At 41.1% G+C, this 23353-nt stretch overlaps 1 protein-coding gene and 1 pseudogene across 1 annotated transcript in view; both read left to right on the top strand.

The window, feature by feature from the left end:
- Positions 1 to 7667, top strand: part of LOC138666556 (zinc finger protein 850-like) — a 57344-nt gene extending 49677 nt beyond the window's left edge. Inside the window, exon 17 of the mRNA XM_069754763.1 lies at positions 3854 to 7667. Coding sequence (XP_069610864.1) covers positions 3854 to 5349 — 1496 coding nt within the window. The 3' untranslated portion in view covers positions 5350 to 7667. The remainder of the gene's footprint in view (positions 1 to 3853) is intronic.
- A 4950-nt stretch (positions 7668 to 12617) lies between these two features.
- LOC138666557 (zinc finger protein 850-like) overlaps positions 12618 to 23353 on the top strand; it is a 141290-nt pseudogene continuing 130554 nt past the window's right edge.

The following is a 23353-nucleotide window of genomic DNA, read 5'->3' on the forward strand; positions in this document are numbered from 1 at the left end:
TGGCCTCTCCACTCTTCCTCCAGACTCTGGGACCTTGATTTCCAAATGAAATGCAAAATTTACTTTCATCTGAAAACACCTTGGACCACTGAGCAACAGTCTAGTTCTTTTCCTCCTTGGCCCAGGTTAGACCCTTCTGGCGTTGTCTATTGGTCATGAGTGACTTCACACAAGGATTGCGACACTATAGCCCATGTCCTGGATATGTCTGTGTGTGGTGGCTCTTGAAGCAATGACTCCAGTAGCAGTCCACTCCTTGTGAATCTTCCCCAAATTTTTGAATATGCTTTTCATGACAGTCCTTTCAAGGCAGCGGTTATCCCAGTTGCTTATACACAACTTTCCATTAATATGCTTGGATACAGCCCTTTGTGAACAGCCAGCTTCTGTAGCAATGACCTTTTGTGGCTTACCCTCTTTGTGGAGTGTGTCAATGACTGCCTTCTGGACATCTGTCAAGTCAGCAGTATTCCCCATGATTGTGGAGCTACTGAAAAAGACTAAGGGGCCATTTTAAACACTTAGGAAGCCTTTGCAGTGTTTTTTGTTAATTATTCTAATTTACTGAGATAATGGCTTTTGGGTTTTCATTGGCTGTAAGCCATAATCCTCAACATTAACAGAAATAAACACTTTAAATAAATCATTCTGTTTGTATTGACTCTATATAATATGAGTTTCACATTTTCTATTGAAGAACTGAAATAAATTTAGCTTTTTGATGATATTGTAATTTTGTGAGAAGCACCTGTGTGTGTGAGTGTGTGTGTGTGTGTGCATATATATATATATATATATATATATAATACTTCTTTACTACTTGTTTATTTTACACACTTACTGTATATAGCTCCATTAATTCAACAGCACTTTACAAACATTATCAGCACTGCCCTCATTGGGGGCACACAATCTAAATTCCTTATCAGTATGTTTTAGGGTGTGGGAGGAAACTGGAGTATCCGAGGAAACCCACGCAAACAGGGGGAGAACATACAAACTTCTGTAGAGAGTAAACTCTTTGGTTAGCAAGGTCCTCTCTCTGTCACTTGTAAAGTAAATGCTCTTATGGTTAGTGGGTTTGTAATTGCAAGCTTTCCAGGATTGAGATTCAAGCAAATTTTTTTTCCTGGGAATCAAATTTTGGGGGAAAATTTGTCAAATTCGAACTTCAAAAGATCCTCTCACCTCTCCTTGTCATAATAAATAGCAGCAATAAATAACCCAACTGCTCAGCCGTTATTTTTTCAAACTGATAACCAACAATTAATTAAAATCTGATAATATTTATATCCATCCAACCTCTAAAGTTGGATGACAGATTCAGTGGGGTTTCTTCTTTATATTGAAGAGGACAATCTCACTAGACTGCAGAAGTTTGTATAAGAAGGCTTACAGCTTATCCTTCCTTGAACATCAAGTGGATTTCATCTTCATCAGCATCTGATACTACTGCAGCAGCCACGGACAGTGCTAGCAAGAACATGACTGTTACTGCGGTAAGGGACCCGAGTGTATCGATAAATTCAAAAGGCCTTATGTAATAAGATTATAAATCCTTGCTTTCAGTTTTGCAGTAATTTAAATCTAAATGGTCACTACTCCCTGTAGATTCTTCTGTTGATCACCAGCTCCTCCTCACTATGCTACACTAGCTTGGTTTTCCTACCTTTCTGAACCCTCCTTCTCTATATAATTTGTCAGCTCTTCTTCATCTCCTCTTTACCTTACTGTTGGGGTTTCTCAGGGTCCAGTCTTGGGTCCCCTTGTCTTCTCTGTAAACACTACCCTTATTGGACAAACTACCAGTAGATTTGGTTTACAGCACTATATATACAGTTAGGGCCAGAAATATTTGGACAGTGACACAATTTTCGCGAGTTGGGCTCTGCATGCCACCACATTGGATTTGAAATGAAACCTCTACAACAGAATTCAAGTGCAGATTGTAACGTTTAATTTGAAGGGTTGAACAAAAATATCTGATAGAAAATGTAGGAATTGTACACATTTCTTTACAAACACTCAACATTTTAGGAGGTCAAAAGTAATTGGACAAATAAACATAACCCAAACAAAATATTTTTATTTTCAATATTTTGTTGCAAATCCTTTGGAGGCAATCACTGCCTTAAGTCTGGAACCCATGGACATCACCAAACGCTGGGTTTCCTCCTTCTTAATGCTTTGCCAGGCCTTTACAGCCGCAGCCTTCAGGTCTTGCTTGTTTGTGGGTCTTTCCGTCTTAAGTCTGGATTTGAGCAAGTGAAATGCATGCTCAATTGGGTTTAGATCTGGAGATTGACTTGGCCATTGCAGAATGTTCCACTTTTTGGCACTCATGAACTCCTGGGTAGCTTTGGCTGTATGCTTGGGGTCATTGTCCATCTGTACTATGAAGCACCGTCCAATCAACTTTGCAGCATTTGGCTGAATCTGGGCTGAAAGTATATCCCGGTACACTTCAGAATTCATCCTTCACTGAGAGTGTTCTGGACTTCAGTTGATGTTGTGAACGGGTTCTTCTTCACCAAATTAAGTATGCGGCGATCATCCACCACTGTTGTCATCCGTGGACGCCCAGGCCTTTTTGAGTTCCCAAGCTCACCAGTCAATTCCTTTTTTCTCAGAATGTACCCAACTGTTGATTTTGCTACTCCAAGCATGTCTGCTATCTCTCTGATGGATTTTTTCTTTTTTTTCAGCCTCAGGATGTTCTGCTTCACCTCAATTGAGAGTTCCTTTGACCGCATGTTGTCTGCTCACAGCAACAGCTTCCAAATGCAAAACCACACACCTGGAATCCACCCCTGACCTTTTAACTACTTCATTGATTACAGGTTAATGAGGGAGACGCCTTCAGAGTTAATTGCAGCCCTTAGAGTCCATTGTCCAATTACTTTTGGTCCCTTGAAAAAGAGGACGCTATGCATTACAGAGCTATGATTCCTAAACCCTTTCTCCGATTTGGATGAGGAAACTATCATATTGCAGCTGGGAGTGTGCACTTTCAGCCCATATTACATATATAATTTTATTTCTGAACATGTTTTTGTAAACAGCTAAAATAACAAAACTTGTGTCACTGTCCAAATATTTCTGGCCCTAACTGTATGCTGATGATCCCCATTTATACATATCTTCTCCTGTTATCACCCCACCTTAATACAAAATACTAGGGATTGTCCACTGTCTCTAACATCATGCCCTCCCTCTATACGGACTCCCTCCAAAACAGAGCTTTTAGTATTTCCTCCTTTTACTATCCTACCTGTACCCGATATTTTAATTGCCTTGGGTAGTTCAACCATAACTTCACAGCAGTGCAACTTTCCTTTACTTCCTGTATCTAATCGCACATTTGCTCATGTCACACCTGCATATTATAAACATCTCCAGTATCCAACCTTTTTCACTTTTGAAACTGCAAAAACTATTCCTGTCACCCCATTCATTCTTGTCTTGAATAGAGCAACTCTCTACTAATCGACCTCCCTCTTGCCATATGTTCTCCTCTATTATCCATCCTGAGTGCCACAGCCAGGGTCCTATTTCCATCCAGCTGCTACACCTATGCCCCCACCTTGTGCCAGTCATTGCACTGGTTACCCTCAGTCAACAGAGTACAAAACGTAGTGCAGCCCTTCACAGTTTATTAAATATTTGCTTCAGAAAAGAAAATCTACAGCTCAAACAGAACGTTGTAAAATGCTAATTTTAAGGGTCTACTGTTAAAAAGAAAAAAGAAAACTGCTGCACACATTGCACACATTGTATTTTGCATAGACATTTTTAATATCAGTATACATTTTGGTAAATGAAAAATAATAAAAATCCATTTTATTCTTTGCAGATGACTGTCCCAGGAGCTCAGAAGTACATTGGATATCTTTAGATTGTAAAGCAGATGATTGTGGTATCCCTCAAGATACATGTGAACAGCATGACATAATTCCAAATATAGCCCATCACAGCAAAGATCTATCATCTGATCATTTTGAACAGGTTCTATCTTTTGATTCATCACGGAATGTTAAGAAAAATAAATGTCACAGAAGAAATGTTCTAAATCAAAGAGGTCACACAGGGAAGAAGACATTTTCTTGTGCAGAATGTGGAAAATGTTTTAAAGAGAAATCCTTTCTTGTCAGACATCAGCGCACTCACACAGAAATAAAGCCGTTTTCATGTTCAGAATGTGAAAAATGTTTTAGAGAGAAATCAGATCTTGTACGACATCAAAGAATTCACACAGGAACAAAGCCATTTTCATGTTCAGAATGTGGAAAATGTTTTAGAGAGAAATCAGATCTTGTTAGACATCAAAGAATTCACACAGGGGAGAAGCCATATTCATGTTCAGATTGTGGGGCACTTTTTACCGCTAAATCATCACTTCTTAAACATCAAAATATTCACACTGGAGTAAATACATTTTCGTGTTTAGAATGTGGAAAATGTTTTAATCAGAAATCAATACTTCTTAAGCATCAGAGAATTCATACAGGGGAGAAGCTATTTTCATGTAAAGAATGTGGGAAATGTTTTAGAGAAAAATCAAATCTTTTTTCACATCACAGAATCCACTCAGGTGAAAAACCATTTTCATGTTCAGAATGTGGGAAATGTTTTAGGGAGAAATCATATCTTGTTAAACATCAACCGATTCACACAGGGTCAAAGCCGTTTTCTTGCTCAGAATGTGGAACACTTTTTACGGCTAAATCATTTCTTGTAAAACATCAAATAATTCACACAGGAGTTAAGCCATTTTCATGTTCTGAATGTGGGAAGTGTTTTAACCGAAAAGAAAATCTTACTAAACATGAGAAAAGTCACAAAGGGATAAAGCCATTTTCATGTTCAGAATGTGGGAAATATTTTAGACAGAAATCAAATCTCTTTATACATCAGAGAATTCACACAGGTGCAAAGCCGTTTTCATGTTCAGAATGTGGCAAAAATTTCAATCAGAAATCGTGTCTTGTTTCGCATCAGAGAGTTCATACAGGAGAGAAGCCATATTCGTGTTCAGAATGTGGAAAATGTTTTAAGCAGAAATCATGTCTTCTTACTCATCAGAAAACTCACACAGGGGTGAAGCCATTTTCATGTTCAGAATGTGGAAAATGTTTTAAGAAGAAATGGAATCTTATTACACATCAGAGAATTCACACAGGAGAGAAGCCGTTTTTGTGTTCAGAATGTGGGAAATGTTTTATTCAGAAATGGGGCCTTGTTACACATCAGAGAATTCACACAGGATCAAAGCAATATTCATGTGCAGAATGTGGGAAACAATATCATGGTAAATCAAGTCTTGTTAAACATCAGAGAATTCACACATGAGCAATGTCATTTTCATATTCAAAATAAAAATATTTTAACCAGATATATTTTGTAACCATAAGAAAAGTTACACAGGGGGCTTATCTTGTGAATAATGTGGTAAATGTTTTATTAATAAAATTATTCTTTTTAGACGCTGTAGAATTTAGACACTTTGTAGACATTGGAAAATTCACAAGCGGTGAAAACTTTTTTATGCACAGAATGTTTAACCTGTTTTGCCCACAAATCACATCTTCTGAAACCTCAAAGGAGGCATCCAGAGTTTCAATATCCTCTATATGAAGTGCCTTACATCACTCGTATCTAATACAATTTTTAATATGAGCTAAAAAAAAAATGGCAGAAGGACGTAGGCCCTTATAATTAAATGGGTTATCCAGGAATTTGATTTTTTTGGCCTCGAGGTCAAGAACTTACCAGCAGGTAGTTGCTAGCTACCTGCCTGTTCTACCCGGTTATTATCTGTTCCAGCTAAGAGTAGTCAAGGACCACACCTGCCGATGATGCTTCTGATGACGTTACTCTGACAGAGCAGCTTCTCTTCCTTTCTGTTGACAGTGATTCACTGCCTAACTGCGGGGAGCTGGCCGTTAATCAGCATGACATCGGCACTGAAACCCTTTCAACAGAGCAAATCGAAAGAGAATGAGCTACTTTGTTGACTTGAGGTCAAATGAATCTGGAGAATCGCCCCCTGAGCTGTAACAGATAATTGCAGGGCCTAACAGGCAGGTAAGTAGAAACTACCTGCTGGTACGTACTTAGTCTCATAGCCAAAAAAAAATCTACCGTAATTCCAGGATCACCCCTTCACCGCCAACATTACATGTATGTGAAGTGCAGAGACAATCATAACTTATACATGGGAAATAAAACATGCTGACATTTCTTTAAAATGTAGTGATTCGTTCTGATGTTAACTGCCAAAAATTTTGTATAAAATTACACATGGTATAGAAGTGCCCATATACAGGCATTTTTGGAAAAGAATTGTCATTATAAATAGGATATATATTATTAATTGACAAGCAGAAACTAAACCTTGCATCTGGAGTCTGTTAGAAGATGAAATGCAGTACAACCCAATTCAGGGAGATATGCTATTTCACTCCAGAAAGCATATTGCATCCCACTGGATACAGACACTACCAGTCACAGAGGCAAGGTAAGGGCTAAATAAAATATTCAGAATAGAAAATGATATTTCTAAAATAAATTACATAAATTTGAAAAGATATCAGGTTCCTGAATAAATTCTCCTGATATGCGATCAAATATATGTGAAAGGATGTTTGCACTGGAATAATGTCGTTCTTTAGTCATATAATGTATTTGCCCTATTACTTTCAAGGTATATATGTTGCCTTAAAATCTGTTATATCCTATGACTTCTGTGTAATAGACTTCTGGATATTTTTGTCAAGGGTTGTGGGTCACGACTAAAAATTACTGACCCCCGATTGCTAATGTTCAGTGAAGCTGGACTATAAATATTCATCAAGAACATTCCGGACTCCTTTACTGAGAAGGGTGCAAGGGAATGGGGGGTGTTTGCCTCTTTCTATATGTTTATAAAAATGTTGCAAATGGGTAATAAAAATGATCTGATTAAAATAATGCAACAGTTATAGTTAAAATACAGTCACGTCATCAAGAAGAAAGCAATTTAGAACAGTAAATGTTGGTTAAAGGATTTTCCCTAAATTGCAATTTGTTTCACATAGCACAGCATATGTAAACTAAGCCCAACATAATGTTTCTTCCTTATTATTTATTATTATGGCACCATTTACTCCATGGCGCGTTACATGTGAGGAGGGGTATACATAATAAAAACAAGTACAGTAATCTTAAACAATACAAGTCACAATGGTACAGGAGGAGATAGGACCCTGCCCGTGAGGGCTCACAATCTACAAGGGATGGGTGAGGATACAGTATGCGATGGTAGAGCTGGTCGTGCAGTGGCTTAGTCAATCAGTGGTTTCTGTAGGTATTCCCTTTTGTCTATTTTTCCATCTATCCAACCGTCTGTGCATCTAGCTTCACATAGCTAAATAGGCTGTCCTGTTCTTACACTAAAGGTACCGTCACACATAACGATATCGTTAACGATATCGTTGCTTTTTGTGACTTAGCAACGATATCGTTAACGAAATCGTTATGTGTGACAGCGACCAACGATCAGGCCCCTGCTGGGAGATCGTTGGTCGCTGGGGAAAGATCAGGACTTTATTTTGTCGCTGATCTCCCGCTGACATCGCTGAATCGGCGTGTGTGACAGCTCTCCAGCGACCAAACAGCGACGCTGCAGCGATCGACATCGTTGTCTGTATCGCTGCAGCGTCGCTTTAGTGTGACGGTACCTTAATAAAACTACACTTTAGAGTAGCACCCTGCTTCTCAGTGCTTCAGACCCCTCCCTCTCCTGTGTACTGCTGCAAGATCTGCCTTATCTGAGTGTAGAATTCCCTTATGATTCTGTACCGTACTCTACTTGGCTGGTTTCAGCTATTACTATTTACATTAGTACAGCTATCTGTGTACTTCTGTATCATTTGTAGCTGTTTTTAGCAGAGCTCAACTCTCCTGCCTTCTTCTGCAACAGAGCTTTTAGTAACTAATGCGGATCATCGAAATGTTTGAGTTTATTTTTTTAACTCAGAATATAAGAAAAGCTTTTATGTTCTTTTTTGTCAGTCATGGTTTACAATATATTTCTTCATATGCAATTGTGTACATTGATTAATAAATAAAATAAAAAAAGAAAAAGCCAGCTCACTGATACTTGGAAAGTGCACGGAACTCCTTCCTAATGAGACTTAACAATATGAAGCTTTGATAAAGATCACTACAGTGATCGAAACGCGTCGCTCTTTGTCCTCATGTGTGCCATAGTGTGGTCCAGGAGCATGTTACATTTTTAATATCATGGAAAAAATTTTGTTATTTTACCACTAGGAGCTGGAACATTAAGTTTGTTTTTCCTCTTCATATTGAATAATATAGCCTTTCAAACTTAAATTCTTCTGTTTAGAATTTATTTTATTAGAATTTTTCTATTTTATTTTAAACATTATTTAGTTTTTAGATATGATTAGTGATGAGCAAGTATGCTCGTTACTCGAGATTTCCGAGCATGCTCGGGTGATCTCTGAGTATTTCGGCGTGCACGAAGATTTAGTTTGTTTCGCCGCAGCTGCTAGACAGCCTGAATACATGAAGGCACAAAAGAGCACAGTGAGGTCAAAAATACTCTGTTGTAAAAAAAAAAATCACAGTAATAAGCAAGTGCTAGTCAAAAGATGGAAAAAACAGGGTATTTAGTTGATACTTTAGTTTTGCAAAAAAATGTATACTAAGCTGCTCCACCAATCGTCAAGGTATACCCATATAGAGCAGTCCTAACTAATGTATTTAATCCTTATCTGATGTATTTAAAAACCTGATCATCTGTATAGTACCTGTATAAGCAGGGTTTGGAGAGGGAATATCCATGTGGACATGCTGGATGGAACAGCTTTGATGCAAATGACCCATAAGGAGTGGTGGACTCCCTAGTCTTGTAGAAACAAGAGAACAATTATAGAACCAGAAACACATGGGCTATTTGCACATTGAACAAGTCTGTAGGAACCTGTTCACACACCACCAAGAAAATTGAAGACACAAAAGAGCACAGTGAGGTCAAAAATACTCTGTTGTAGAAAAAAATCACAGTAATAAGCAGCCTGAATACATGTGGGAATTGCCTGATAGGGAATCCCCACATGTGTTCAGGCTGTCTAGCAGCCACAAATCATGCAGCTGTTGCGAGCACGCCAAAAATACTCAGAGATAACCCGAGCATGCTCAAAAATCTCGAGTAATGAGCACACTCACTCATCACTAGATATGACATTAAAAGGAATCTGTCACCGGGTTTTTGCTATCCCATCTGAGAGCATCATGATACAGGGACAGAAACCCCGATTCCAGCAATGTAAGTAGGTTATACAGTTTTGATTAAAAAAACATTTAATTTGAGGGAGTTTTTGCCATTGCGTATTTTCGCGGCATCAAAAATGCAGCACATTACAGTTTCAGTAAAGTGGATGGCATTTATACAAATCTCCTGCCCAGTGGTTTTTTTTTCTTACTCATCATGCAATGACCTGCGGTCCATGTTTTAAATCTGCAACATGTCCATTTCTCTTTCTGGTGTGCTGAGTTTTCTATGCAGATTTTCCCCATAGACTTGCAGGTAAAAAATGCACATGCGTTTTTACTGCGTTTCCACTGCAGAACCACCTAACACACTGCTCAAAAAATACATTGTGTTGCTTAACTCAAAGTCAGTCACACTTCTTTGAAATCAACCTGTTCAGTTATTGCGTCCTGTCCACTGATTGCGAATCAATTTCTTCTGCTGTTGTTGCAAATGGAACAGATAGCAGGTAGAAATGATCGGCAATTAGCAAAACAACCCCTATGAATAAATTGTTCTGTACACGGGGACCACAGACAATTTCTCTGTTCTGATCCTTTTTGTCTCTTGTTTTTGTCACTTTTGCATTTTGTGATTGCTCTTAGCTTTGAGGTACAGTAGCAACCCACAAAAGTTGCTCAGGTAGTGCATCTCATCCAGGTTGGCACATCAACGCGAGCAGTGGCATAAAGGGTAGCTGTGTCTATCAGCATAGTGTCCAGAGCATGGAGCAGACACCAGGAGACAGGCCAGTACATCAGGAGACGTGGAGGGGCTTGTAGGAGGGAAACAACTCAGCAGCAGGACTGCTACCTTCTCCTTTGTGCAAGGAGGAACAGGATGGGCAGTTCCAGAGCCCTGCAAAATGACCTTCAACAGACAACTACCATCCATGTGTCTGCTCAAAATGCCAGAAACAGACTCAATGAGAGTGGTACGATTGGCATTTGCCAGAGAACACCAAGAGTGGCAGGCTAGACATTGGTGCGGTGTGTGCTTCACAGATGAATGCAGGATCACACTGAGCACATGTGACAGACATGACAGAGTCTGGAGACACCATGGAAGATGTTCTGCTCCCTGCAACATCTTCTATCATGACCGGTTTGGCAGTGGGTCAGTGCTGGTGTGGTGATGCATTTCTTTGGAAGGCCGCACAGCCTTCCATGTGCTAGCCAGAATTACCCTGACTGCCATTAGGTTATGTGATGAGATTCTCCGACCCACTGTCAGACCATATGCAGGTGTAATGGGCTCTGCGTTCTTTCTGATGCATGACAATGCTAGGCCTCAAGTGGCTGAAGTTTGTCAGCAGTTTCTTCACGATGAAGGCATCGATGCTATGGACTAGCCTGCCCAGTCCCCAGACCTGAATCAAATCGTGCACATCTGGGACATCATGTCTCATTCCATCCACCAACTGTGCATCACATATTGTCCAGGAGTTGACTGATGCTTTAATTCAGGTCTAGGAGGAGATTTTTCAGGCGAACATGTGCTGCCTCATCAGGAGCATGCTAAGTTGTTTTATGGAAGTCACACAGCCAAATGGAAGCCACACACACTACTAAGCATCATTTCCTTGTCTTGAGTAGAGATGAGCAAACATCGTCGGCTCCCTCCTTATTCGGCAGGCAATAGGGTTTACCAAAGAAGCTGCATCAGGAACCCAGATACCTGGAGCGCTCCCGATAATCAGGTGTTCTGAGCCGCAGATGCATGTATCGAGGCTGAGTGAGAGTCACAACAAACAGGCTATCAATGCATGTGTTGTAACTGTAACACAGTCGACTCGTGACACATGCAGCTGTGGCTCGGAACTGCTGATTATCGGGAACACTTCAGGTATCTGGGTTCCCGATGCAACTTCTTCGGTAAACACTCTAACTTGCCGAATAAGGAGGGAGCTGATGATGTTAGCTCCTCATCTCTAGTCTTGAGGCATTTCCACTGAAGTTGGATCAGCGTGTAATTTGATTTTGCACTTTCATTTTGAGCATCATTCCAAATCCAGAACTCGGTGGGATACTAATTTGATTTACCTTGATTATTTTTAGGTTTTATTGTTCTCAATGCATTCCACTATGCAATGAATAAAGATTTGCAACTTGGAATATTTCACTCAGTGATATCTAGCATGTGGGATTTTAATGTTCCCTTTATATTTTTGAGCAGTATATTTTCTATAGCAGTAATGCAGTTCCAATTTCATATATTCAATGTTTGCCTATTATAGCATTTCAGAGTGCTGCTATATTTAATTGGTTATACGGTAATTAATGATGAGCGAGTATACTCATTGCTCGGGTTTTCCCGAGCACGCTCGGAGATTTTGTTTTTGTTGACGTAGCTTCATGATTTATGGCTGCTAGACAGCCTGAGTACATGTGGGGGCTGCTGGGGAATCCTCACATGCAATCAAGCTGTCCAACAGCCTAAATCATGCAGCTGCGGCAAGGAAAACTAAATCTCCGAGCAGTCACAAATACTCGGAAACCACCCGAGCGTGCTCTGGAAAACCCGAGCAATGAGTATACTCGCTCATCACTAGTTATAATGAATAGTTGTCATGACTTGCACCTGTTCTAACTTGTTTTCTGTTTGGACATGCTGGTCAGTCTTTTTGATATTTGTAATACACTCCTTCTAACTGAGCATCTTCCCATCAGCCTAAGGCCTCTTTCACACTTGCGTCGGTACGGGTCCGTTGCTATGCATCGGCTCACCGTACCGACGCACGTTGTGAAAATTATGCACGACGTGGGCAGCGGATGCAGTTTTTCAACGCATCCTCTGCCCATGCTGAAGTCCGGGGAGGAGGGGGCGGAGGTCCGGCCACGCATGCGCGGTCAGAAATGGCGGATCCGACGTACGAAAAATGTTCCCTTGAACGTTTTTTCATGCTGACGGTCCGCCAAAACACGGCGGATCCAGTGCACGAGGGACGCGACGTCGGCAATACAAGTCAATGGGCAAAAAACGCATCCTGCGAGCACATTTGCAGGATCCGTTTTTTGCCCAAAACGATGGATTGCGACGTACGTCACACGACGCAAGTATGAAAGAGGCCTTAGGACGTTTTAATTAGAGCTGGATCCTACCTACTCTTAAACTTGTAGGTTTTCAGCCCAGGAGAAACATATAAGGTTAGAGTCCCAACAATTGAAATTGGTTTGGTTTTCCTCAGAAAAGAAAAATGGAAAAATTCTGTCAGTCTTTCTCCCAGAAAATGCTTAGGTACTCCTCCTCACCATGTGACTCCTGACTCCTCCCCTCCTGTGACCTCATCACAGGTCCTGTGCACACAGAGCAGCCATATATGTGGTGTGGGGCTTTGCGGGTGGAGGTAGGTGTTGGAGAGGGACCCTTAACACCTTCAGTACCGAGCAGTGACTTCATCCTCTGATATAGTTGTATGCGGTGATTATTTTTTCCTTTACGATTTGTAGTTTTCAATAGCGGCTCTTAAATGTCATTTATTAAGAAAGTGAGGCCACAAAACAATATACGGGGCTGCTGTGCTCCTCTCCATATATTGCTTACATCTGACCACTGCCGGTGCAGATATCAGCTGAACAGTGGTGGTGCCGGAAGTCAGACATTGACCAATCTCCTGTTAATAACCTATCTAGGAATATGTCATCTGTGTGGGAGCCCTGAATAATTCCTTCCACATTTTATAACATTTATACATGAAAATGCTACAAGAGGATTTCATGATGTCATCAGTATATTATATCTGTCCTAATTAGTATAAAGACATTGCTTTCTACCACCATGTACCCCAATATCTCTAGTAATTGTATTATTACACTGCTTTCTTTATCATGTTATATCGGCTCATCTTAGGTCCCTACAATATCGGATCCTCTCAGTGGAGATCTTCTATGTAAGAGAATTTTCCTTATTGACCCATCAAGGATGGATAGGGACAAGGTCAAGATGGCGGAGAGGATGTTACACCTCACCTTAGAGATTCTCTTCCGGCTTACTGGAGAGGTGAGAGATTCTGATGACGTCACATTACATCATTCTTATCTATGGGAATAACAGATGGACAGAACTGGAGAGGTGAGGACTCTGGAAATGTCTGTAGTGAAATTTAATAATGTGTCTCTCCATAACCAGGATTACACAGTAGTGAAGAAGACCTCTAGTGAGCGCTGTCAGGCCTCTATGTCTGAGGGATGGGAAAGACCCCTGAGCCCAATCACGGGGCCTCCACCTCACCGCAAGATAGATGAGGACATCAATGACCAGAAGATCCTAGAACTCACCTACAAGATGATTGAGCTGCTGACTGGAGAGGTGACACTGCTGGGACATTATACAGTAACGCTATGAAGGGAACAGGGCAGTGACAGTATCATTGTATGTGTCAGGTTCCAATAAGGTGTCAGGATGTCGCTGTCTATTTCTCCATGGAGGAGTGGGAGTATTTAGAAGAACACAAAGATCTGTACGAGGAAGTCATGATGGAGGATCCCCAGCCCCTCACATCACCAGGTAACAGACAGGACTAAATACACACTGCCTATAATTATCTGTATGTAAAGAATGAATTCAGTCCCTGTATGTGTTTCCTCCAGATCTATCCAGTAAGAAGACAACACCAGAGAGATGTCCCAGTCCACTTCTTCCACAGGACTGTAAACAAGAAGATCTCGATGTTCCTCAGGATGATCAGGTAGATGGAGAGAAGGTGTCATGAGATCTCCCCAATGATGTGTAGACGGCTGTGAAGATCTTGTGCTCAGTCTTGTTTTATCCACCAGTATTATATGTTTTATACTTGTGTAATGAGAACGGTGCCAGGATTAGAGCTGATCATAGATGTGACTTCTCCATCTCTCTGTGACTTTTACAATATTTGTTTCAGGGTGAAGATATGACCCATATTAATACTACAGAGACATATGTGTGGGGTGATGAATGGTGTAAAGAGGAGATTCCTACATATGACTACCCTGGTGAGTAGTAACCAGAAGTGCAGAAAATACATATTCTCGACAGCAGCCACCTTACAGTGTACAGAGCTGTTCGGTTCCAGCCACATATACTGTGTACATGCAGTCAGAGACGATAATATTTGCTCAGAAAACGTGCTGGATTTCAGACCTCCTCCAATCTGATATTGATTACCTATCCTAACAACAAATTATCAGCTTTGTGAGGTCAGAAAATCCCTTTAAAGAGGACCTTTCACCAATTTGTTTCATGTTGAACTGGATACAATATAAAATGGCTATAGAGCAGAATAAAAAAACTTTTTTTTTCAATATTAAATTGGAGTTAACAGAATTATTCTGTGCTGTGTAATGTATCGGCAGTTGGTAGGACCTGTGGACTCAGGTCATCTGTCCTTGATGACATGATCACATTTTCTTCGGCAATTTTATGTTGCTGCCTGCTTACAATTGGTCAACATTATACAGGAAGCAGAAGCACGCAGCCCCAGTGAAAACTGTCTAATAACACTCACTTTGACTTAAAGTAAACTAATTAGGTGACAAATATTTGGCTGCTTTATACCTTCGCAATGGAGAGGAGGGAAAAAAACAAAAAATGATGCGTTATTCCACCTGATGTGTCCAGTTCAACATGAAAAATTTGGTGAAACGTCGTCTTTAACCCCTTTCCGACATTGGGCGTAATAGTACGCCCACATCGGACTCCCTCCCTTTGATGTGGGCTGCGGTGGTAAGCCCATATCTTTCCCGGCACATTACAGCTCATAGCAAGTGAGGTATTCTGCTACATACAGGTGTTCAGATCATCGTCCATTGCTCCTATGTAGCAGAGCCGATCAGACTATGCCAGCTTCTAGCCTCCCATGGAGGCTATTGAAGCATGCCAAAAGTGAAAAAAAATGTTTTTAAAAATATTTAAAAATTTTTTAAAAATATAGAAGTTCAAATCACCCCCTTTCGCCCCATTCAAAATAAAACAATAAAAAAATCAAATATACACATATTTGGTATCACCAAGTTCAGAATCGCCTGCTCAATTAAAAAAAAAATAATTAACCTGATCGCTAAACGGCGTAGCGGGGAAAAAAGTAAAAACTCCAGAATTACTTTTTTTGGTTGCCGTGACATTGCATTAAAATGCAATAACAGGCGATCAAAAGATCATATCTGCACCAACTTGGAAAAATATACCCTCATCCAACTCGAGATCACAATGAATGGAGATGCTACGGGTATCGGAAAATGGCGCAATTTATTATTTTTTTTACAAAGTTTGGAATTTTTTTTTCACCACTTAGATAAAAAAGAACCTAGATATGTTTGGTGTCTATCAACACGTAATGACCTGGAGAATCATAACTGCAGGTCAGGTTTAGCATTTAGTGAACATAGTAAAAAAGCCAAACAAAAACCAGTGTGGGATTGCACTTTCCTTGCAATTTAACTGCACTTGGAAATTTTTTCCCATTTTGCAGTACACGACATGATAAAACCAATGGTGTCGTTCAAAAGTACAACTAGTCCCACAAAAAAACAAGCCCTCACACGGCCATATTGATGGAAAATAAAAAAGTTATGGCTCTGGGAAGAAGGGAAGCAATAAATTAAAACGCAAAAACGAAAAAAGCTCCAATCATGAAGGCGTTAAGAGTCCTCCACGAGGACATGGTTTAAACACATTACGGTTTTGCTGTGATTTTCAGCCTATTATCTGCAAAATCACTGCAGTTCTGCTATGGTGATCAGTGGTTTTGCAAGAATTTCCAGCATTTTTCATGGAATTTCGCCAAAACATTGTAAGAAAAAGTGGCACCTAGACCTTTTGAAATATTAGTCACATGATTGAGGTTTTACACTCGAGCACCATAAAGTAGGACGGAGAATGTGAAACTGGTAAGTTTGCAATGTACCCCTATAGTGTATACTGTAAACAGTGTGTGTAATGTACCCGAATAGTATATGCTGGATGTGTAATGACCGCGTGTATGCAATGAGCACTGCATGATATTTTTATATTGTATGTAGGGTGTGTAGTGTCAATGTTCATGTAGTGTATATGAAATTAAGTGCCAAATATCTGTATAGTGAAAGTAGCGTGTATAGTGTAGAGTCCATGTGTATGTACTGTATATATGGTTTAGTGCCTAGCACGTGTATATTGTATGTGAGTGTGTATATATTGTTTAGTGTATATAGTGTGTGCATACATGGTGTGTAGTATCAGTGTGTATGCAAGGTACTGTATATATTGTATGTAGTCTATGCAGGGTGTATAGTGCATGTTAGGTGTGTTCTGTTTCTGGTGTGTATAATTTATATACAGTGTTTATTGTGTATGTAGTATATGGTTTAAGTATGATGTATAGTGGCTGTGTGTAAGTGGTGTATAGTGTGTGTATGTAGGGTGTGCAGTGTATGTAATGTGATGGTGTGTGTACATATTTTATGTAACCATGTCTGATAAAAACCTAAGTGATCTCGAACATTTGCTGTTTTTGCTTTACTTTTTTAGCTAAGCACTAAAATGTATCAATTGTTCAGGACTATTATTTTTAGAAGTTATTAAGACACAATGAAACATGAACTTCTGAAGCAGATGACTTCAACTGAGAAGTGAAAAAAATAAAGAGAGCAGTCTGGTGGCCTAAAAAATAATCATCTACTGGTCCTTACCCCAAGTCTACTGTTAGATTGGGGGGTGGGCGGGCGGGGTTACCAACAATGCTATATGATTTTCAATTTCTATAGAAACGTTCATATAGAAAAATTCTAAAATAGTAGTATAATTTTTTGGGTTATTTGATTGAAAAAATATTAAAAATCTGCTTTTTTTCTTGACAGGTGACTATGCCAGAAGATCCAACGGGCATCTAATATCTTCATATTTTACAGCAGATGATCTTGGTATCAGACAAGCTACATATGAAGAGCACACCATTATCACAGATATACCTTCAACCCTTTACAGCAAAAATGTATCATCCATTTCCTTTAAACAGGGTCTAACTCCTGATTCATTACAGACTGTTAGGCAAAGTAAAAGTGACAACTGGAGTAGTAGTAACACACTGGAGAAGTCAATTTCATGTTTAACATGTGGGAAATGTTTTACAGCTAAATCAAGTCTTGTTAGACATCAAATATGTCACACAGGGGAGAAACCATTTTCATGTTCAGAATGTGGGAAATGTTTTACGCAAAAATCAAGTCTAGTTACACACAGGAGAACACACACAGGGGAGAAGCCGTATTCATGCAAAGAATGTGAGAAATGTTATACCAAGAAATCATATCTTGTTAGACATCAGAGAGTTCACACAGGATGGACACCAAATTCATGTTCACAGTGTGGCAAAAGTTATAACAGTAAATCACATCTTGTTGCTCATCAGAGAACTCACACAGGAGAGCTGCCATACTCCTTTTCAGAATGTGGGAAATGTTTTAATGAGAAATTACATCTTGTTAGACATCAGTGAACTCATACAGTGGAGAAGCCATTTTCATGTTCAGAATGTGGAAAATGTTTCACTCAGAAATCAAATCTTATTACACATCAAAGAAGTCACACCCTGTGAGAAGCCATATGCATGTTGTGAATGTGGGAAATGTTTTCAACAGAAATTACATCTTCTTACACATCAGAGGATTCACACAGGATAAAAGCCATTTTCATGCTCAGAATGATGGAATTGTTTTACCATTAAATCTCACCTCAGCAACCATGAGAGGACGCAGACAGGTGTGAACCCATTTTCATGTTTAGAATGTAGGAAATATTTTAACAGGAGTTTGAGTGTTGTTAGACATCAAAAAACACAAAATAAAATATGTTTTACCAAGATATCTGATAGTTAGATAATTAATAAGGTCCAACTTACTAGACCTTCTTGTGCTCCTCATCAGGCTTTGCAAGTAGCCCGGCTTGCTCCCAGATGTTTAACTTCCAAGTCCTATATAAGGCCTCACGAGTCACGAGACACCAATGTGTGTGTTGAAATTAAGACCTTTTAGTATGACTTTTAGTTTGTCTGTGCACAGTTCCTATTAGTGGTCTCCACAACTTCACCTGTCTGTCTGTGCCTTCCAGGCCTTTAGCAAGACTTCAGTGTTGCTAGACTCTGACTTGCTCAGCCGCTCTCTGCAGTCTCCTGTACTTTGCCTGTCTGCCTGAGGTTTCCTGGATGTCTCCCGCATACTTATCTGCTGTCTCTTGGACATCTTCCACTTGCCAGCATGCGGGTTTCTTGAATGTCTCCCACCTGCTTGCCTCTGGTTTCCTGGATGTCTCTCGCTTGCCAGCGGTTTCCAGCATTCCACCTGTCTACCTGCAGTCTCCAGTCCCTGAGTTGTCCGTGTTCTGCGTGCTCCACAAAGCTGCTGCACTGATGTCAGTGGCCCATGTACACACCTGGACATGGGGCTTAGAAGATCCAACTCACCTAGTGAGTCCAACACACAGACTGCATGAACCAGCCATTGGCATCCAGAAATGCTGTGGACTTTAAGAGTAAACAATATTCAAGAGACCAACTGGGGACTGTGTATCTCAGCTGGCTAGTCTGATGCGGTCCTTGGCATGATTCTCCCTGACCCCTGTGACTGACATGTGATTCCCTATGTGTGTACATAGGGAAAGACTTGTCAATCACATGAGGGACGGGGAGAAGCTAGTCAAGGACCGCATTGGACCAGTCACTCGGGACATTTCATCCACAGCCGGCTTTTCAAAATATGTTTATTCTGAAATGCTGAAATTCAGAGTAAAGCTTGCCTGCAGTAGCAAAGCCAGTGTCTAATTCATGCAGCTCGTGATTTGGACTGGATGAATCTGAGGACAGGTTTCCTTTACTTTTTCTCATCTGTTTAACTAAAAGTAGAAGACTAGTGTGGGATTGCTGAACTAAGTGACGCGTGAATAAATGAGTTAAAAAGAAACAGGAGTTGAGACCAAGAGTTAAAAACCGTTAAGCACTCAATATTTATCTGCTTTTTATTAGCATTCATTGTGATTCATTTTAATAACTTATAATCAAGATTGGAGATTTCTTTAAGTAAAAAGCTTACTACATTAATCTGAGCAGGAGCTTCATGGTGAATACCGTTGTGGCAGATATAAAAAAGTTGTCCATCTGATAACTTTTAGGGTATGTACACCCAACATCTTTTTCAGGTGAATTCTGCCTGAAACAGCTCTCAGCAAGGTGATTGACAATTTTGAGAATATCAAGCAAGCAATTACTGGGGTAGACATGGAGGGTGGATAAGTAGGTCCGGAGTAGCAGGCAAGTAGCTGGGTTAACATAATGAGGGAGAGACTACAAGGGGTTATAAGAAAGGGAAGGTCATACCTGTTTCTTTGCATCCAAGCAAAATTGACAAATTGAGTAATGATGATGGAAGGATGTAAGACTCTGAAATAAAAACCCTAGTGGATACGTCTCACCCTAACAGCAAAGAGAACAGCTGAGATAGTTGCTGGGGATGGTAATGGAGATAGGATTGGACAGTGGTGGTTATAAGGTACTCTATAACCAGATACAGAATTATATGGTGCCTCAAGAGAATGGTTTCCTGTCTCTTGTTGTTGAGGTATATGTGGGAACCATTAACAGAATAGGTGTAAGTGGAAGATCTTTAAGACTAATTTTTTTTAAAAATCAAGCTGTGCAACGAAAGGGAAGGACCTCCAAGGCAGTGTTCTTTGGACTTCGGCTTGTGCAATGTAGAACACATTAAAGGCATGTTCTATAAGACAACAGGGAAGAAAAATGTGCCCATAAAATTTCAAGAAATTGCATTCCTGAAAGTAGTCATCCACATTTCCACATTCAAAGTGTGCGAAATGGGAGAGCTTGAAGCATTGGTAATGGTGGTGGCAAACATTGATGTACTTGGTATTGCTGAGACATAATTGGACTCTTCACATGATTGTGCTGTAAATGTTTGTAATTTTGTCTCTTCTGAAAAGACATGGAAAAGCAAAGATTGCACATTATCAGAGAATACACACAGGGGAGAAGACGTATTCCTGTTCAGAATATGAAAAATGTGGTAAACAAAAATTAAGTGTTGTTAAACACCAAAAAACTCATACAGCATTATTATTATTATTATTAATTTATATAGCACCATTAATTCCATGGTGCTGTACATGAGAAGGGGTTACATCAAAATACAAATTATCACTTACAGTAAACAAAACTAGCAATACTGTAAACAAAACTGATACAGAGGGAAGAGGACCCCGCCCTTACATTCTACAGGATTATGGGGAAGGTGACAGTAGGTCGAGGGTTGCAGTAGCTCCAATGGTGTGGTCTTTACAGGCTGTAAGCTTCTTTGAAGAGGTGGGTTTTCAGGTTTCTTTGGAAGGATCCAAAAGTAGTGGATAACTGGACGTGTTGGGGCACTGAATTCCAGAGGATGGGTGATATTCGGGAGAAGTCTGGGAGGCGATTGGGTGAGGAGCGAATAAGCGTGGAGGAGAGGAGGAGGTCTTAGGAGGACCGGAGATTATGTGAGAAGATATTGAGAGATTAGTGTGGAAATATACGGAGGAGAAAAGTTATGGATGGCTTTGAAGGTCAGTGTTAGTAATTTAAACTGGATGCGCTGGGAAACTGGGAGCCAGTGAAGGGATTTGCAAAGAGGGGAAGCAGGAGTGTAGCGAGGAGAGAGATTATTTAGTTGACCAATTCTCCACCTGGCTTCTTCACTTTCTGCTGACATTCCCACCATCATCATTGGTGACTTCAACATCCCCATTGATACTCTTCAGTCAACAGCCTCCAAACTTCTGTCCCTTACCTCATCCTTTGGACTTACTCAGTGGTCTTCCGCAGCCACCCACACAGACAGACATACATTAGACCTGGTATTCACCCGTCTCTGCTCTCTATCTAACTTCACCATCTCCCCTCTCCCTCTATCCGACCACCATCTGCTCACCTTCTCATCCCTGTCCTCCCCACCGGTCATCCATGTCCAGCAAAATGCGCACCCCTGCAGAAACCTTGCACACCTAGACACCCACACACTCTCTGACTCTATCCTACCATTGGCATCCATATCCTCACTCCACAACACAGACAGTGCCACTGCTTTCTGCAATGCCACTCTCACATCAGATATTGACACAATTGCCCCTCTCTATGGCAGAGTGCGACGTATCAATAGACAACCTTGGCACAATAACACAACTAAAAAGCTTCGGCAAGTGTCCAGGGTTGCAGAGCGGCGTTGGAAGAAAACACACCTGCAAGATGACTTCACTGCATTCAAACATGCAACACTCGCTTTTAAATCTGCTCTCACCTCTGCTAAACAGGTCTACTTCACAACCCTCGTATCTTCCCTATCCTACAACCCCAAACAGTTATTCAAAACCTTTAACTCCCTCCTCCGCCCCCCACTGCCCCCTCCAACCTCCCCCATCTCTGCTGAGGACTTTGCCACACACTTTAAAAATAAGATCGACCAAACAAGGCAAGTCTTCATTATTCAACCACCACAACCCCTTTGTATACCAGACCAATGCCCAAACCCTATAACCTCCCTATCCAACATCACTGATGGGGGGCTTAATTGTCTCCTCTCCAAATCGCACCTCACCACCTGTGCGCTCGACCCCATCCCGTCCCACCTCCTCCCCAACCTCACCACCACACTTATCCCATCCCTAACCCACCTCTTCAACCTATCACTATCTTCTGGCACCTTCCCTTCTGCTTTCAAACATGCCACAATCACACCTATCCTTAAAAAGCCAACCCTCGATCCAACTGCTATGTCCAGCTATCGCCCAATATCACTGCTCCTATTCGCTTCCAAACTCCTGGAGCAGCACGTCCATTCTGAACTTTCCTCCCACCTCTCATCTAACTTGCTCTTTGACAATCTACAATCTGGTTTCCGCCCCATCACTCAAATGAGACAGCCCTGACCAAAATCACTAATGACCTACTTACCGCGAAAGCTAATGGACAATACTCTGTACTCCTCCTTCTAGACCTGTCCTCTGCTTTCGACACCGTTGACCACTGCCTCTTACTACAGATCCTCTCCCCCTTTGGCATCAAAGACCTCGCCCTATCCTGGATCTCCTCATACCTTTCCAACCGCACATTCAGCGTCTCCCACTCCCACACTACCTCCTCATCCCACCCTCTCTCTGTTGGAGTCTCCCAAGGCTCTGTTCTAGGACCCCTACTCTTCTCAATCTATACACTTGGCTTGGGACAACTCATAAAGTCCCATGGATTCCAGTACCACCTCTATGCTGATGATACTCAGATCTACCTCTCTGGCCCAGACGTCACCGCTCTGCTGTCCAGAATCCCAGCGTGCCTATCAGCCATATCATCCTCCTCTCGCTTCCTCAAACTCAATGTGGACAAATCTGAACTCATCATCTTTCCTCCATCCCATAGATCTTCCTTATCTGACCTATCTATCGCAATCAATGACATCATGCTTTCCCCCGTACCGGAAGTCCGCTGTCTCAGAGTAACCTTCAATTCTGCCCTGTCCTTCAAACCACACATCCAAGCTCTTTCCACCTCCTGTCGCCTCCAGCTCAAAAATATCTCCAGAATCTATCCTTTCTTCAACCGTCAATCTACTAAAATGCTTGTGCATGCCCTCATCATCTCCTGCCTTGACTACTGCAACATCCTTTTCTGTGGCCTCCCTGCTAACACTCTTGCACCTCTCCACTCCATTCTTAACTCTGCTGCACGACTAATTCATCTCTCTCCTCGCTACTCCTCTGCTTTCCCCCTCTGCAAATCTCTTCACTGGCTCCCATTCCCTCAGCGTATCCAGCTCAAATTACTAATACTGACCTACAAAGCCATCCACAACCTGTCTCCTCCATATATCTCTGAACTAATCTCCCGATATCTTCCCTCACGTGATCTCCGGTCCTCCCAAGACCTCCTTCTCTCCTCCACACTTATTCGCTCCTCATCCAACCGCCTCCAAGACTTATCCCGAATATCCCCCATCCTCTGGAATTCTTTGCCCCAACACGTCCGACTATCAACCACATTCGGATCCTTCA

Source organism: Ranitomeya imitator, chromosome 2, assembly GCF_032444005.1.
Source record: "Ranitomeya imitator isolate aRanImi1 chromosome 2, aRanImi1.pri, whole genome shotgun sequence".
NCBI lineage: Eukaryota > Metazoa > Chordata > Amphibia > Anura > Dendrobatidae > Ranitomeya > Ranitomeya imitator.